The sequence below is a fragment of the Phalangium opilio genome, unplaced genomic scaffold, assembly GCF_054372755.1.
Source record: "Phalangium opilio isolate 3A_F unplaced genomic scaffold, DU_Popi_V2 ptg000079l_1, whole genome shotgun sequence".
Lineage (NCBI taxonomy): Eukaryota > Metazoa > Arthropoda > Arachnida > Opiliones > Phalangiidae > Phalangium > Phalangium opilio.
This window is the reverse complement of record NW_028324187.1, coordinates 9719411-9737259: the sequence shown is the minus strand read 5'-3', so window position 1 is coordinate 9737259 and position 17849 is coordinate 9719411. Positions and strand designations below refer to the sequence as shown.

Genomic DNA, 17849 nt, shown 5'->3' with positions numbered 1-17849 from the left:
TTCGCTTAAGCTTAACATCTCTAGACATCGGTAAAAATGTCTCTATCACTCCTAGGTAACTGTATGCACAGGATTTTGGGACATTGTAACTCAAATTCATCTGATTATGTTTTAACAAGGTTAAATCTAACTGGAAGTAAGATGAAAGGAGTAGAAGCTTATCTGTCTTAGGAAATATAAAATTTTATCTTAACAGTTCGTTAAATCATAAGTTTATAACGAAAAAATGCGGAAGGGGAAAATGAGCAGACAACAGCGATTTTTGGGGGTAGAAGTTTAAGAGCGCCATCTGTCGTCCGTGCCAAAGTTGAACTTCCACTCGAAAGGTAATGAGAAAGTGGATAAAATAATGCCATCAGCTATTTAACTGCGTCGATATATTTAACGACTTGACCCATGACATGCCCTTAACACTGGCTTCTATGAATCCTATTTATTCTAGGATGCTAGGAAACTTGGTAGACGTAACAGTCTGTACCAAGTACCCAAGCATCCTTCAATAAACGCCTGGCAACATTGTGGTACGCATGGTACAACTAAAAAATAGGATGTGTATTTATCTTTCGACTCACTCCAAGCCTTTAAGCCCTCATTACAGAGGATTTGAAACACTATCGTAATTCCTAGTGTCTTGAATCTCTACGTTCCTGTCCATTATGAACAGTGCTGAGAGAATGATACATCAGAAACAGCCATTCAAATCGAATTGCCGAAAATATTATCCATATTTTCATTTCATATAACAGAGAAAACAAATTATTGTGGTTCTGAGAGGAGCTTCCCATTTTGGTTGTTGTTCTCAAAAATATATATCAATGCACGGGCCTCGATAGATATGAAGGAAATATATCACAACGCGTGGGCCTTGATAGATACAGGAGGCAATGTAGGAAATATAACGCAATGCACGGGCCTAAATAGATATAAGAGACAATGTAGGAAATATAACGCAATGCACGGGCCTTGATAGATATAGGAGGCAATGATTTAACGACTTCGGTACTTGGGTTTATCTTTAATATTTAAATAAATATAATTATTTTTAATTATTTTAATCGCCAGTAAATAACTTTAAAAATAGTTAAATCGTTTAAAATAAAGTTGTTCCTATTATCTTTCGAAACTTTGCTAATATTGACGTTTAAAGTGAAGGGTACCCCTCTTGCCCGCTTTTTTCAAATTTTGGGGTATATATACGTTTCGTTTCCTTTATAATAATAGATAAAAACGCATTCGCGTGAACCGATGGTGGAAGCCCTGCCATTGGGAGGCTAGACGTTTCTCGTAACCCTAGCCGATCGCCGCGTATATCTTGAAACCAATTATAGATAAAAACGCATTCGCGTGAACCGATGGTGGAAGCCCTGCCATTGGGAGGCTAGACGTTTCTCGTAACCCTAGCCGATCGCCGCGTATATCTTGAAACCAAACGATGACGAAGGAGAAGAAGACAGAATGGACTGACTGGCGTCCATGTGGAATGGACAAAGACCTGAAGATGGTAGTGCATAGAAGCTGGTGTCAATGTGGAATTGACGAAGAACAGAAGATGGTGGTGCATAGAAGCTGGTGCAAGGTGAAATTGACGAAGAACAGAAGATGGTTGTGCTTGAAAGATAGCAAGTACAGACTAGTGTCCATGTGGAGTGGACGAAAACCAAAGCTGGTGGTGTTGGAACTCAAGTAGAATAGCCAGAGGAGACAAACCCAAATTTCCGTGAACTGTCAATGCAGTCCGGAAATTGGGAACACGTTTGCTCCGATACGCAAACTGCGAACGCGGTCACGTGGGGCGTGACAGACACACACACACACACACACACACACACACACACACACACGTCCAGTGTAATACCTCTCACGTGACATACGTCACTCGGAGAGGTAATAAGAAGCGTGGTTGGCGTATTTAGTAGCAGACGAATGTTCGATTTCTTCCTCTTTTTTTTTCTGATCCTTAAAAAGGTTCCTTGAAATATATATCGACTCAATCAATATTGAACCGAGTTCCTTTGGAAGAATGTACCGGTGTTCGTCGACTTAAAAGTAATACAGTGCAGCCTGAAAGAATAGCCATCTTATACCTCCGCGCCGCCTTTATACCCACTACTTCCAAATCACGAGGATATCTAAACCGAAAATGTTCCCCTAAATTGACACTACAAACATAGGCTATAAACCATACTCTTAAAAATACGTCGTTCCCGTATTCCCTTCGGTATAAACTAAAGTTAAAATATAAATTCCACCACCCTCGTCTAGCCAAGAAGAAATCTTCCAAGGAGAGGGAAAAATTATTTTTATCCATCGATTTTTCACTTTAAGATTAGACCGAAATAAAGCCGAATACGAATGCGTTTTATCTATAGCCTAGCCTACTTTAACTTCAGTAGCGAATAAACTTGAAAAAAATGTGTTTTACATAGAAATAGTCGAGTATGTCTGTCTGTCTAGCTGAAACAAGGGTGGAAAAAGAAGAGACTGGGATTCCGAGGGGCGATTCACTATAAGACATTCTCTTCTATGCCCATACTGCACAGAGAAGACAGCTGCTAATAAGGAGATGTGAATTAAAACCGATCAGAGTTATTTGGTCCAAGATGGTTATTATTATCTTCTCAATCTCAATGTTAGTGGTTAGCTCCTCGGATCTTTCAGGGGGGGGGGCAGGTTTTTGGGGGTGGGTTAGGCGTGTGCGGGGTTATATTGTAAATGGGAGTGGTAGAGAGTGTGTTCGTTGGCTGGTTTTCCAAGTTGGTCGATCTCAATTTTTCGCCCCTGGTAGGCGGCAACCCCGAAACGCAAAAAGAAGAAAGATCTTTCCCCACTCTTCTCTTTCGTGTCCTCTCTTCCCCCGGCCGTCTCAGTCTCTTACAATCCCTGCCCTGCCTTATTATCCAAGAGGATAACCCCAAAGAAACAAGCTACAGAAATGAACTAGTCATCCAAGCTAGCTGAGGGGGTTCACGAAGAAAAGAACAAGATGGCCGTGCATGGAAAACCCCGAATCATTCTTTCGATTTAAAAAAACCAAAAACCAAAATTGATAAAGGTTCATTTGGGCGTTTTCTGCAAAAGTAATTGTCACCCTTTCGTGTCCTTTGGTACTTAGAGGAATTGTCAATTGACCCCAAGAGGGTTATGGTCTTCATTTAGATTTACGCCAGTTGGGTTCCACTAAATTTAGTAGGGATTTACTACTATTATAGGGGGAAAACTACTATACTAAAATAAAATACTAATAGGGGCCTAGCTAAGATAAAATGATTAATTCATTTGATATAGTTGGATTCCACTATATTTAGTAGGGATTTCCTACTATTAGATGGGGAAAGTATAGTTCTACATACTAGTATAGGAGGAAAACTCCTATATTAAAATATAATATTACTAATAGGGGCCTAGAGCTAAGATAAAACGATTAATTCATTTGATATAGTTGGATTCCACTAAATTTCGCGATTTCCTGCTATTAGATGGGGAAAGTATAGTTCTACTTACTATTATTATAGGGGGAAAACTACTATATTATAGAATAATAATACTAATAACTAAGATACCGTAATTAATTCAGTTGATATTTACCAATTTAAGCTGAAAAAGCAAGTAGGTAGGGAAGCCCGTTTCCAGGGTGAAACGGACTAATGTATTTTGCCATAGCCCCTGTAGAAAGTGCTTTCCCTCATAGTAATGCCCAAGAACAAGTTAAAAATATAAATAAATAAATATTTCTCGGTCAAAAACAAACTCTAAGATACGTGAAATAATTTGGTTCTTGATGTCTTTCGAGATGGATTTTATCAGTGATTTCGGATTCACTTTTCAAGATCTGAAAAAGCTTCTTTCTTTCTTTCTTTTTATATTTGAGTATAGAAAAGGGGCCGAGCTTTTGAATTCTATATTTTGACTCTATTTTAGAAGAAGTATAAGGAAGGGAAGAGGGGGGTCGAAAGGAATGCTGGGAAGCGAAAAGAAAAGTGTCTAGAAAGGGCGAGTACTCTAAAAAAAGCAGAGAGTCGTCTTCTTCCGCTTCTATAATCAATACTTGTCAAGTCAAAACTCGACCCAACCCTAAACCTATACCAACCATGGACCATTTTACATCAAACTTCCAGCTATCTAGACCCCTACCTTTTATTTTGCAAATCCCTTGGTTCAAATACAACTGCATACCCGCACCGAATTCATCTTAAACTTAATTCTAAATATAAATCGGTAGCTATTTCACGAGTTCAATGATGTAGTATTATCCTCCTATAATATAAAAGTTTCCCCCTACAATGATGATGTGGTTTAAAACATAATTTAAAAATTGTATCAGTATACTTAATTCGTGGAATTCCAATGAAAACAGGGGAACGACTATAATATAAAGGAATCATACTATAGCCCATTCTATTACGGCATAGTATATAGTGGGAAACGACTAGACTATAGTAGAATCATACTACCATAATTTTAAATACCAAATCCACTCGCGCGCCTTTGTTAACCAATTTTTTTGTACACCATGGATTAAGGCTTATAAATGATATATCACGGCATAGTATATAGTGGGAAACAACTAGATTATAGTAGAATCATACTACCATAATTTTAAAATAGCAAATACATTAACCAATTATTTTTTGTACACCACGGAATGAAGGAAGGCTTATAAATGATTCGTGTACATACGCCATGGGTTTTGAAAAACTTTCGCCGCAGCAGAGCGAGTGAGATGATGAGATTTAGGTGGAAAAGGATGAAAGATGGAGGTTTTTCTCCGCAGCGCAGTCTTCCCCCCCCCCCCCAAATTTTTGCGCTAACGCGTGAAAGCACGCGAGTTCATCCGATCCGGTGATCCTTCACTCGCACCCGTCGCCGCATCGTGGAGGCTTCGAATTTGGCCGGGGTTGCCAAATTAAGGACAAACTAGGCGCTAAACCGAGTTCCTAGCGAGAGAGGGTCTATTCTATTCACACGGGGCATCTATTATTCCCGTAGACAGAATATATCTACCGAGCGTGGCGACCTCTACCCTGGGGTTCCCCCCCCCGGCATACCCATCCCCACCACGATACAATGCAAACTGAGCTTGAAAAGGCGTTGAAATAATTTTTCCCATGGTCGGCGCCCCCCCCGGCTATAACCCATCATTCTTGGCGTTAAATTTGATTATATTTATATATGTATATATACGCAATGCAAACTTGAGAGATTTTTATTACAAATTAAGGAATACCGAAAGGCGGGGGTTTCAAACGGTTCATCTGTTTAATCGAAATAGCCTATCATAGTAAAAATCTTTGATCCCGGTTTAGTTTTATATTATCGTTAATGAAATTAGGAGAGCGTGTGCATGCGTGATGGAGTGATTCCGATTTTGGGGTTTTAGACGAGGGGTTTAGCCCCCCAAAAGAAGGATGGGAAGCGGTCATTTCTCGCTTCAAGCGTATAATGAATGATTTGCAAACAATTCCCATTATCGAAAGGCATTCTTGTCTAAAAACATTCAACTAGCAGTAATTAAAATTAATATTAAGAAACGGGTGTCATTGTGTCTTTTATAGGGTTGCCACAATTTGAAATAATTTTAAGATTCAAATTTCCTGATTAGCCAAGTTCTGCGATTTTCCCTGACTATTTCCCATGATTTTTCCCTAATATTCTTGAGAGGTCAAAAGCTAGTTAAAACATTCAACGTTGGAAATTTCTCAAACCCAAGAAATTCCCAAACTGATATAAAATTCCCTGATGTTTTATTGCCCTATTTTTTAAACCCTCATAGTTTCCCAAATTTCCCTGACCGCAGTTACAACTGCATTTAATCCCACCCAAAGTTATACGTATAGTTTAGTTTCAAACAGATCTTTGCAGGTATACAATTACAAAAGCTCTTATAAACCAAACTGTATCTATAGACAGACAAGTACTTGGTGGATTACCATATTAGCGACATTGAATGGACCCATACAGAATAGATCGCGGCGATGACTTGAAAATTGTATGCAAATTGATATATATTGTCCTGGAAATCATGATATGAATGGAACGGGTCACACACACACTCGAGTAGGGAACGGATGGGGATCTAGTTAAAAGGAACATCTTCAGGACAAGGCTTAGCGTTAAGCCACTATGGTCAATAGATTGAGGTTGCATGAACGGGCTTTAGTGAATCTGAAGAGATACGTCCCTGGCGCAGTTGGGGGCACCCACAGCGCGTGCGTTTGATAGGAAGGGGGGGGGGCAGAAAACATTAAAGATACTTAGCCGAATAATAGGGAGCTACCAGATATACATAGCTAACCATAGCATGCACCCTGGTCATGGATATATAGGGAACCCCCGCTGCAACGACGTTGGTTGGTACTAACTTCAATGATACTCGGTACCATTTAGGAAGCCGTGGCGACACTTTCAATGCCTCTTTCACTATCTATACCCAAATTGAATCATATACGGATGACCCATGACCAATTGAAGACTCGATCGTATATGTTATATCGGAAGTGAAAATGTCCTCTCATAGTTTCTCATACAATATTACTAATCTGCATAAAACTATTTCGCTATCTGTTCTGTATATATATCCTCTGATTTATTCTTATTTTCACTTATATATTGTGCCGAGTTTGGGATATAGTTTGAGGCCTAAGTCTGTTAAATTCTTAGTAATAGTTTACTAAATATCTACTATTTCAGGTGTTATATTAAAATTATTTTTATAAAGATTGGATTAAACCTCACATAAATATGTTATTTAAAAATAAATGTGTTATTATGATTGGTAGGTCCTGAGAATCTTTCTTGTCCTGGGTTGAGGTCAATTTCAGCTATGTGCTAAATAAAGTTGACCCACACAACGCGTATTTCGATAGCATAGGGTTACAACGCAACTACGCTGATATAATTACAACCGCGCAAGGATCTGTATAAAGAAGGGAATTAACAAATTGGGAAATATATGGGTTAGTTTTTAAACAACGTTCAGCTATAAACCTATAAATATCCAAGATGCTGCCAAAACCCTTTCATTTTGCAATATATAATAATATTACATATATCAAGTGGGACGTATTATGATTCAAAAAGCGTGCACACACACCAGAAACTTTGCTCAAGGTATTGGGCAAGGTATACTTGAAATTCAGTTCGCGTATCCGAGCGCATACTGTCAGGTTCGGAAGCTGATAGCAGAGAGTCCGCGCGTTCGGAAGCTCCATCAAGAATCAGTGTCATTTTCTAGAATGTCATGCAATGCACGCCTCGTTTTGCAAAGTGTAGCGACTAGCGACACAGAGACACGCGCAAGGCCCATACAGAGTAGCTTAGCTATTTGAGGAAGCCGCGGTCTAGATTAATGGCTCCGGGTTATTGTAAAGGATTATAACTATAATCCATTTCGTTTCCGAATTAATATTTCGAGATGATACTGTATCTTTGAATTTAACAAAGATATACCTTAGCTGTAGTATGATTTTAGTGGATTTCCTACTATTGTGGAATAAAGTCAGTTTTCTTTCACGTAACTTCGGTTTCAAAACGAAATTACTTATAGGGGAATAAAGCCACTAAATTGTAGTAGAATCCTACTACACCCCTATTGTTCTTCTTAAATCTATGTTATCCTTGACTAAAGCCGCGTTTACACGACACTTTGAAACCGTTTTGGCTATGTTATCCTTGACTAAAGCCGCGTTTACACGACACTTTGAAACCGTTTTAAACCGTCCTTGACTAAAGCCGCGTTTACACGACACTTTGAAACCGTTTTAAACCTACCTTGACTAAAGCCGCGTTTACACGACACTTTGAAACCGTTTTAAACCTTCCTTGACTAAAGCCGCGTTTACACGACACTTTGAAACCGTTTTAAACCATTTTGGAAAAGTACAAAAATGAATATATTCATAATACGCTGAGATCTTTCACGAGAAAATACAAATATCACTTTTCAAAAAGGGTTAGGCCTTTCCAAAATGGTTCCAAAGGATCTCGTGGTAACGCAGCTTTAGTCAAGGATAACGTAGATTTAAGAAGAACAATAGGGGTATAGTAGGATTCTACTAAAATCTAGTGAATTTCCTACTATTAGCTTATAAAAACTGTTTTCTTTAATAATGACTATTTCAAAAACGAAACAATTGAAAAGGGGTTTGAATTATCGATAGTTTATCTTTTGCTTTCAAGCTGGTTTTTGGGGTTTGAGGGGGGGGGGTTGGCTAGATAGGAGTGGCGAGTATTTCGGCGGAGCCGCCACCGTGGGGCTAAAGTTCATCCCCTTTTCGACGGAAGCCCGTTATTTGGGCAGAGAAAAAAATGATTTAGGTTTTTGCAAAGGATGGAAATTCTCGGCTATATTTCGGCATGCAGGCAGTAGGGCCATTATTCTTTCAAAAGAGTCGAGGCTGGGCGCTTTGCTTTCTAGCGAGCTAGCTATAGAGCATCGATCGAGGAAGACCCTAAATATAGGGTTGGCCCATCAACCGAGGCCTAGCTAGCTATAGGAGAAAGATTTCCGCTATAGTTAAGCCTCGGTTGGTTCTTTCTTCTTCATCTTGTAGTAGAGATAATAGATGTACCACCACCATGCACCATGCAGTACGCCGACGAAAATTGCTTGTCAGATAACTCGAAAAGAAGCCCCTCCAACTCCAGGAAAGAAAGAAAGAAAGAACAAAAGCGTGGTTGCCAGTTAAGTTAACCTCTCGCAAATGTAGAGTTATAATATCGTTTCGAAACGCGGTATTGCCACTTTGAACTTCTCTCTCCGTCGTTTTAAATTCAAACGTTACGTTACGTCTTTGTTCCGGGTATTCTCGTGGCTCTTCACTTCGGACAATTTGAAGGGATCTTGGATAAAATTAAATATAAATCTAATCCAGTATAGTTTAGGACAATTTGCATTGTAGGAAACCTTGGGTCATAGATTCTGGTAAAGCGACATACGTCTGGTGACTGGGCGCTGTCAAAGGGCTTAGTACTGCTGACTAAATAGGACCTAGATGGTAGTCCTGCAAAATTAACACCCACCGAGTGTAGTCTGCAATTCTCGCTAGTCGTTCTCCCTTGAACTAGCTCGAGCTCTAAGTCTCTAAGTAGCATTACCAAGTATAGGTAGTGTCATACTTATGGAAGGAACATATCACTTATAAACTTACGGTTTTAATATAGGGAATTTAATTTTTAACGACGATATCAGCAACCCATTATTTAAAAGTTTAATATTTATTTAATTGCTAATTAAGATTATAAGTGGGTCAATAAACGTAAAACTCATAAACAATCGTATATAGCCTTGAGCTAATTTTAATTTTAAGGGTTTGTTTTTGGCCCACGGAAAATAAATAATTAGTGAACTATATAATTCAATTCAATGTGGGCGAACGAAAAATGACCCAAAGTCTAATTACGTAGCATTAATTTCGAACACTTTTGGAGAAACAGCGAAATTCCTTTAGTTAAAATTTATATAAGGGATTAATTAGGGCCCCTTACTTAATTTCACGTCGAAACCTTTATGAACGTCCCCCCAATTTTGAAATAGTCGAGAGAGAGAGAAAAAAAGGGCCGAAAACGGATATAAAATAAAGAGCTCAGGAATAAAATTCTAAACTAAATTGAAATGGCTTTTCGCGTCAGTTCAAATACAACGCGGGACAGGCACTAAAGCGAAGGGATACGTAAGGTTAAATCGTGTAGGAGATAAAATAGATCCTGAAAGAAGATTCGAGGTCAATTTCGAGTTTGAACCCCGCGCGGACTGGTTTCCACTAAAAGTCGAGGGGATATAGATTACAATAAAGCACGTAGTACCGGGTCTATAGTTTAACTCGAGTCGATTTAGTTGGGAGCGAGGGTTCCCTCGGCAGCCAGTTACAATGGCCGACCGTGATTTCACCTCGTTACTGTCATTGTCTCTAAGGCGGCCGCGAGAGAGAGAAAGAGAGTAGAGTCAGAATGCTATATTTACGGCCATCTTCTATAGCTAAGGGAAAACGCGGGACACGCGTAATTACAGTTGGCCGATCAGCAATGGAGGGATAAATCTTCTAAGTTACCTCCACCATGGAGAAAAGCCGCCGCCACATTTCTTGGACTAGCTCAGCTGCCTTCCGCGGTACAAACTATTTTTTTTATTATTCCCATAGAGGATGGAATTATATTTATAGAGAATGGAATTATATTTATAGAGAAATTAAACTTGGTTGGATGTATAGAAAACCGTGGTTGCTATAGTTTAAGTTAAAATAGGCGAAATGATATCATAAGTTAATAAGATATGTTCCTCCATAAGTTTGTCACTGGTAACTTAGAAACTGGAGCTTGTCATGAAGTGAGCGAGTGAGGCAGGTCATAGATTCGAGGTAAAGCGACGCCTGGTTTTGGTGCTGTCAAAGGCTTAGTACAGACTAAATAGGACCTAGATGGAAGTCCTGCATGCAAAATTAACCACCGAGTGTAGTCTGCAATTCTCGCTTGTCGTTCTCGAAAAATCTCTCAGTTATAGTCTCTACCATTACGAACTCTTATATGTAATGTCATACTTATCTCATAAACATATCTTATAAACTTACGAAGTTACTAAATAATCCGCAGCTAAGCCTAATTTGAAATTTTAGTCCTAACAACAAAAATAACAACACCTCGTTCCCGCCTTTTCATTGTTTACCGTTTTTCACGCGCGCTCCAAACAAAGCATGCAACTTTGAGTTAGCGCGAGCAAAAAATAACAGTTAAGACTAATTTAAAAAAAAAGTTAGTGAATTTAGGCTCAGGTATTTATACCTTTAATAGCTTCGACACCCCTGAATTTCTTTTTCGATAATTGTATAAACGATGTTTGTCCCACCCAACCCTCTCGGTGTATTTGAAACTTATACTTCGAAACAAGGCCCGACGCTAAATATCATTGTTCAAATGGGATTTTCAGTGAATTCCGTGGGAAACCGACAACTAAAGCCGAAAAGAGAGCAGAAAATCATTAGGGTCCGGTGGTGGTGCTATATCGTTTTAACTTCAATTTTTGGGCGGGTCGAGGTGCGCGGCGACCATAAAAAGGGGTCAAGTTTTTTCTTTCTTCTTCTGTTATTTACAAGGGGTCCTAGATCAACGGGGTCCCCCGTTGAGCGTTAGCCCGTGAGAAGACCCACGCCCTGAAACACCCTTTTGCCTTTAAATAGATAGTAAAGTCACTATTTTTTGATATCCCCAGTATATCACCACTTCCACCACCTTAAAAAGTATTTCGGGTTACTCTCCCTTTAAATAAAAATGACCGTACAACAATCGCATCGCAAAATCGAAGGAAAGTGAAAGAAAAAAAAATCATTTGAAAAAGGTTCCGAAGAAATTTGAGAAGACGACCAAGACCAAAACCAAGGACCGACCGACATAGTGGCGCTAACGGCCTCTAAAATGACTTTTACTTCCTTCGGCTTTACCCCCTGGGGGCACCCATCATTTCGGGGGTCGATACGATAAATCACGACCCCTAGAAAAAAAGCCCAGAGCGGTGCATGACCCCTGTATGCCCAATATAAACCGAAACCCCTTCTTCCTAAGCTCTAAAGTTGGTTTTTCCTAGAAAAAGGTTTACATCTATGTCGAATTAGAAACGGCGGTGACCGTGCTATACCGTTCCACCGTTGTAGATTTTAACATGGGCAAACACCTGAGGCCCCCAACTCAACTGTATCTAATGGGGGTATAGAGATTTGCCCCTTTAGTGGTTGGTTAGCGCGGCTTTCAAGGTCGAAATGTGAAAGTTGTATTTATTGACGCCTTGACCCTGCGGCTACGAGTCTATTTTTATATTATAATAGGTTAGTAGAGCTGTAGGTTATACCCTTTCTTTTGGGCCAATTTTAAAATTCCACGATTTTTCCCTGACTATTTAAATCCAATTTTCAAATCCCCCCTGACTTTCCTTGATATTTTAAGGTTCTCTTTCAAATACCCTGACTTTCCTTGACACTTTAAGTTTCTTTTTCAAATCCCCCGACTTTCCTTGATATTTTAGGGTTAATTTTCAAATCCCTGACATTTTCCTGACTACTTAAAGCTCTTTTTAAATTTCCCTGACTACTTTTTCAAATGTATCGGAAATCATTAGGCGAAAGGTTAGACCTGAATGCGTTTTTCCTTTTCGACATCGAGTAAATTGAACTTTTGGCGGACAACAAAAGATTGTTGTTAGAATGGAGGCGTTGTCAAGGTGGGGCCCGAGACCCTAGAGTAAAATCTTTCACGACTACAGTAGTAACAAGTCAAAATAGGTGATATACAAGTTCAGGAGCGGTAAAAGCTTTCGCAGTTTTCATGGGAAAAAAAAAATAATGTTAAAAGTTCTTATAGAGAGGTGCGATACAGGACCAAGATGCCCATTAGTGTACTCGGATCTATTTCTAGCATTGATGGGACCACACGCGAGAAGTTTCAACAGGGAGGTTGGCTTAGCTATTCGAGGAAGGTTAGGATTCAGTAGTTTCCAACTATTATTGAGGAGAAGTGTTTGAACATTACGAAGCTACTATGGATAATAGTTAATACGCGAGAAAAGAAGATAAAACACTGCGATTAGTATTATTCTACTATAATCTAGTAGTTTCCTACTATAAAGTATAATTACGAGAAATCATCATAAAATTCAAACAGACGATTTTTGAAGATGAACTCCGTCAGTATAACGGTATGATAACACTACAATCGAATAGCTAACCCAAGCTATAGCTACAACATTCTATTTCCTTTGGAAGCTTATTATAGATTACACCGGTGAAGTGTAAGTGTATACAGCAGAGTATGTCACGTGTACACTCGACAATAGGAGGATTTTTAACACGATCGTGTGAATACTTCTTCCCTTGGGGGCGTGGTAAACAGATCAATAGAAGGTTGGATATATTCCATTTCCTTTCAAATCTATTCATACGTTTTTAACTTTTATTCATCATTATCAGAGCGGAGATTGCATCTGTATGTATATGTATATATGTCTATACATCATTCCCCCCCCCCCTTCCGTGTGATATACACTTTATTTATATATATATTATCAGATACGAGAAGTCACGTCGTGTATACGTTGAAATTTATACTATACCTAGTTTCCCACGAAAAAAAGTGTTGGTTTTTATACCTTGATTATAGTGATAGTATGATTAGTGGGTTTCCTACCGTATTTTATAAATATGCTTGCGTATATAACTTAAGGATGGACACGAACATGAGCTCTATAAATTAATTAAAAAGGATAGTATAATTCTATTATAATATAGTTGTAAACTGAATATCCCGGGCAGGGGGGAAACCACTAAATTCTAGGAACATAATACTAACAATAAAAGTTTGTTAAAATGGCTCTCACAAACAAAGAAACTTAATTTTCACCATGAAATAACGATTCGAAAATCGATATAGTAAACTTCGAGCATAGTATAGTAAAATTAGGAAGGAATAAATCGCGTATGGCCGATCGAATATACATTATAGTCGTGTCTTTCGCGAGTATTCGTCACTCGCCAATTATACTACGAACAACGGACCCCTACAACTAATTTTGTAGTACCAACTTCATTCATCTCGATAATAAGGATCCAATTCAGGAATTTATTCTTCATACACCCTGGAATACTACTAGTTCCATAGTATTATCCTCCTATAAACTAGTGGTTTTTTTTACAATACGCAGGTGAACATTTAATATTTTAATCGTAGTTACATTACATTTACAAATTAGTAATAGAAGGGAAAAAATACAAAATAGTAGAATAATACTACCACATTTGTTTAATAAAGTTTATCTGGAAAAATTCGTCACAGAAAACCCCTAGAATATAGTAGAAAACCCTAAGACGATAGCAGAAAACCCCCTATAGACGATAGCAGAAAACCCCCTATCAATACGCAGGTGAACATTTAATATTTTAATCGTAGTTACATTACATTTACAAATTAGTAATAGAAGGGAAAAAATACAAAATAGTAGAATAATACTACCACATTTGTTTAATAAAGTTTATCTGGAAAAATTCGTCACAGAAAACCCCTAGAATATAGTAGAAAACCCTAAGACGATAGCAGAAAACCCCCTATAGACGATAGCAGAAAACCCCCTGGGCTATAGCAGAAAAACCCCCTGGACAATAGCAGAAAAACCCCCTATAGACTATAGCAGAAAAACCCCTAGACGATAGCAGAAAACCCCCTATAGTAGAATCCTACTACAACGTCCCTAATAGTACGAAAAATCCAAGAACATTTCTTATAGCTAAATAAATATTCTTGGATAAAATGAGGGGCAATTCAGTCTAATTTTCTCGGTTCCCTCAGATCGAAACAATAGAGACGGGAGAAAAAGAAAAAAATTAAGGTTTTACTTTTGGGGGAAACTAAAATTTGAGTCGATCAGCTCGGGCTCTACGGGGGTGTTCGGTGTTGGAGGTAGAGGATGGGGGTGGGGGGGGGGTTAAAAGGGGCCAATTATCTTCTGCCGGGGTCGAATTTAAACCCGGGGTTGGTCCCCGCGAGGGGATAAATATATATAGTCTCTAGAGAGTAAAGGATGAGAATGAATAGAGAGAGAGAGAGAGAGTGAGAGCGGGGCATCCAAATGGCATGCACGGGAATAATTCCGACTAGCAAAAGTACAGGGTAAGAGGGATGACGCGGCACAAGAGGTGGGGGTGGAGGGGAACAACGATACAGCTAAGCCTAACCTAATTCCACCCGGTAAACTCTCGGTGTCCTCCCTGCCTGAAGCGATGATGGAGCTAGAGCTAGGGCCAAAGAAAATTGGTCAATTATCACCACACTCTAGGATAACAATGCATTGACAATGCGGCAGAGGCAACCAGCCCTTCTTATAAAACCCGAGCTTCCTCCCTTCGCCTATAGAGATTGCACGGCGAAAAGGTCCAGAAGAACCTAACCCTTTCATTCATGGTAGGATATATTTGCGGGGACCTTATCCCGAGATAAAAAGTAATTGCACCGCAAAAGATAATTAAAAGATTCTCTGACTGTATAGTTCAGATTGGTTAAAATTAAAATTACCGTAAAATAGGGGAGAATTAGTAGAATAATTGCTTGAAACTAAGTTTCATTATAGTTTCTACGTTTAAATTCGCATTAAAAAAATTCAGTAACTTATAAAGTCAACACCATATTTAATTGGTTATATCTCTGGTTCTATAACAGATATAGTAAAATTGAAAATATTACGCGAAACTAGACATTATCTTTATTATTAACTTTAAGTTTAATTATATTCCTATTTATAATAAGATCCAAGCAATCAAATGAATTCAGAATTATTTCGGATTAAATTTTTTTACGGGAGTGCAGCGGGAAAAACATTTCTACAGGGGCCATAGAGATAACACGGGGTTGATTCAGCCTGGAAGTTGGCTTTCCTTCGATGCACCTTAATTTCGATTTTATCTTTAAATGCTCGTATCTTTTGATCTAAATTAGTTAGAGAAAAAATTAAAATACGCACGTAAAGTAGACATTCGGTAGATTATACCCTCAAAATTTCAATTAAGTCGTTTAAATTATAAGGCTGCAATAAAATCATAAAGTCCAAATTCAAAGAAACCAAAAATATAATTAAATATTTTGTTCTTTTTTTTTTTAGTTTTCTACGGGTCACAAACCAAAGGCGGTTTTTTAGTTTAAATAAATATACGGGAAAGGTTAAAGGTCGTAATCATCGTGAATGATTCGGAAATAAATGACAGTTTTAACTGTTGGGTTAGCTTGCCTAGAAAAGCTATCTCTATTAATCTTAAAAAGCGAAAGAAAAATCAGAGACGGACGGAGAAACGCCTATCTACCATAATAAAGAAAATATCTTCGTTCGAGCGTGTTAGACCCACTACTACTGCAACCCTGCCCACCCATCTTTATCTTCAAGGAACAGTTTCACTATAGGAGGATGGCGTGACTATTCCTTTATGTTCTTAAGAGCCAGCAACTAAGTCGAGGTTAGAATTTCGTCGCCCAGAAAATGAACAGAGAGATGAGACGAAGGTCTCTCTCTAGTTTAGTAGGAGTATGGGGTGGAGGAATTACTAATACTACTACTACTACCGCCGTCTTTCTTTCTAAGTCTCTCTCTACAATTTGTCCTCCGCCCAAGTGGGCCCCATTCCGCCCACTTCAATCCACGCGTCGCTTCCAATAACGCCCAAAGCGTTACGCCGACGCCAGAGGTCGTTCTCCGCCCTCTCTCATTGGTCCGCGTACTACACAATCTACCGGATTTCAAACATATCATACCCCGGATTACTTAAAAATACCAGAAGCAAATAACTCCAAAGTTAGTATAATAAGTCTAAACTGAAACTATTCAATAAAGAGATTTCCTATGGGGATTTCTTCTAAAATTTCCATAGGATGCCTTCATATTGAAATGCACCAAAAGGCACATAGGAGAAAGACAAATACGGAATTCCTATGGGAATTTTTGTATATAGATAGTTTTCACACATGGAGGATTCATACCATTTACACCAGGAAGCCGGGCTATCTGGAGGACAAAGGCAGACGGGTTTTTGTTCTCCAGATAGCCCGGCTTCCTGGTGTAAACCGTATGAATCCTCCATGTGTGAAACGTATCTATTTTTACACAGAGAAAATATACAAAAAAAGGAACCAATTTCCATAGGAAAAAACTGTTCTCCTTACCTTCCACGAGAGGAAAAAAAAAATCACTACATTTTACGTACTTCTGGAGCAGTTTTTCTTCTTCTTTGAAACTTTTGGGTGGTGAGCAAGGTGTCCGCCCATATTCGAGATATAAAAGTCCACTACTAAGCTAAAATCCAAAGGAAAAAGGTGCTGCTGGGGGTGCTTGATTGTCCCCCCCCCCGGCCATTTTGGAGAGAGAGAGAGAGAGAGAGAGAGATGGAGAGAGAGAGAGAGAAAAAAAAACAAAACCTGGGAATCTACTAGGTTCTCCGAGGGTGAAAACGTTCTGAACAAGGACTCTAGGTTGGGCGGTTTGCAGCCGCCTATGGGCTGGATTGGGCAGTGCTGGGACGAACCAACCCGCCAATGGTGGCAACCATGACGCGCCCCCTTACCCAGATCTGCCGGTAGTAAGCTCATCATTTTAAATCCCGAGGGAGGCGATCGTTACAACCCCCTTCAATTCTTCCCAACAATCGAGCTAGGGGGGAATAGAACGTGTGCTGTCCCCTAACAACTCGGGGGAAAATGTTGTATTACGCGTTTCCCAACCATTCTATAGAGACCTACTAAGGCGAGTAGTTTGAATTCGCTCGCGCCGGTTCAGATCCCGCGAGTTGTTCAAGTATTTACTAGGCTCTCCAACTTAAACCAACGCGTCGGCCATTACAAGGAGACGGTGGTAGTGTAGCAGACGATTTTTTCCCGTTGGGTTTTATTTTAATATAAATAATTTTGAAATACGCCGTTGTGAACTTAAGTGCTATGATTATTTAACAAGACTCTATATTTCGATTTGGACTAAATTTAAACAAACGTCTTCCGTAAATTTGGTGGTTTGTTTAATATTTGTGGGAGCCATTGAGCGGTTGAACGTAAATTCGGCAGGCCCTACGGGCGCCGAGCCGCAACGGGACGGGCTAAGGGACGAATCACCCATTGCCGCCGCGCCAAGAACACTTCAACAATTACAAGACATTGATAATAATCGACTATTTCATCATTTTGATAATTCAAACGCCATTGGCGAAGATTACATGGCCGGTACTCTTATTGGAGTCAATTACGTGAGTTACCAAATGTACTGAATATATATCTATATATACTACCATCATTATATTACGGTATTATCCTACTACGATCTAGTCGTTTTCCCCCTAACTAATCAC

At 39.1% G+C, this 17849-nt stretch overlaps 2 protein-coding genes across 6 annotated transcripts in view; one reads left to right on the top strand and one right to left on the bottom strand.

The window, feature by feature from the left end:
- The window catches only part of LOC149654823 (obg-like ATPase 1), a 152742-nt gene that overhangs the window by 56071 nt on the left and 78822 nt on the right, over positions 1-17849 (bottom strand). The window lies entirely within an intron of this gene.
- Sp1 (transcription factor Sp8) overlaps positions 1-17849 on the top strand; it is a 54605-nt gene that overhangs the window by 21521 nt on the left and 15235 nt on the right. Inside the window, exon 1 of one of the 5 annotated variants that reach the window (XM_089846502.1) lies at positions 16665-17747. The exons of 2 other annotated variants lie outside the window; for them this stretch is intronic. In XM_089846502.1, coding sequence (XP_089702628.1) covers positions 17718-17747 — 30 coding nt within the window. In that variant the 5' untranslated portion in view covers positions 16665-17717. Of the gene's footprint in view, positions 1-16664; positions 17762-17849 lie in introns of those variants that run through there. 2 more of the 5 variants (XM_089846498.1, XM_089846500.1) reach the window with 2 other exon arrangements.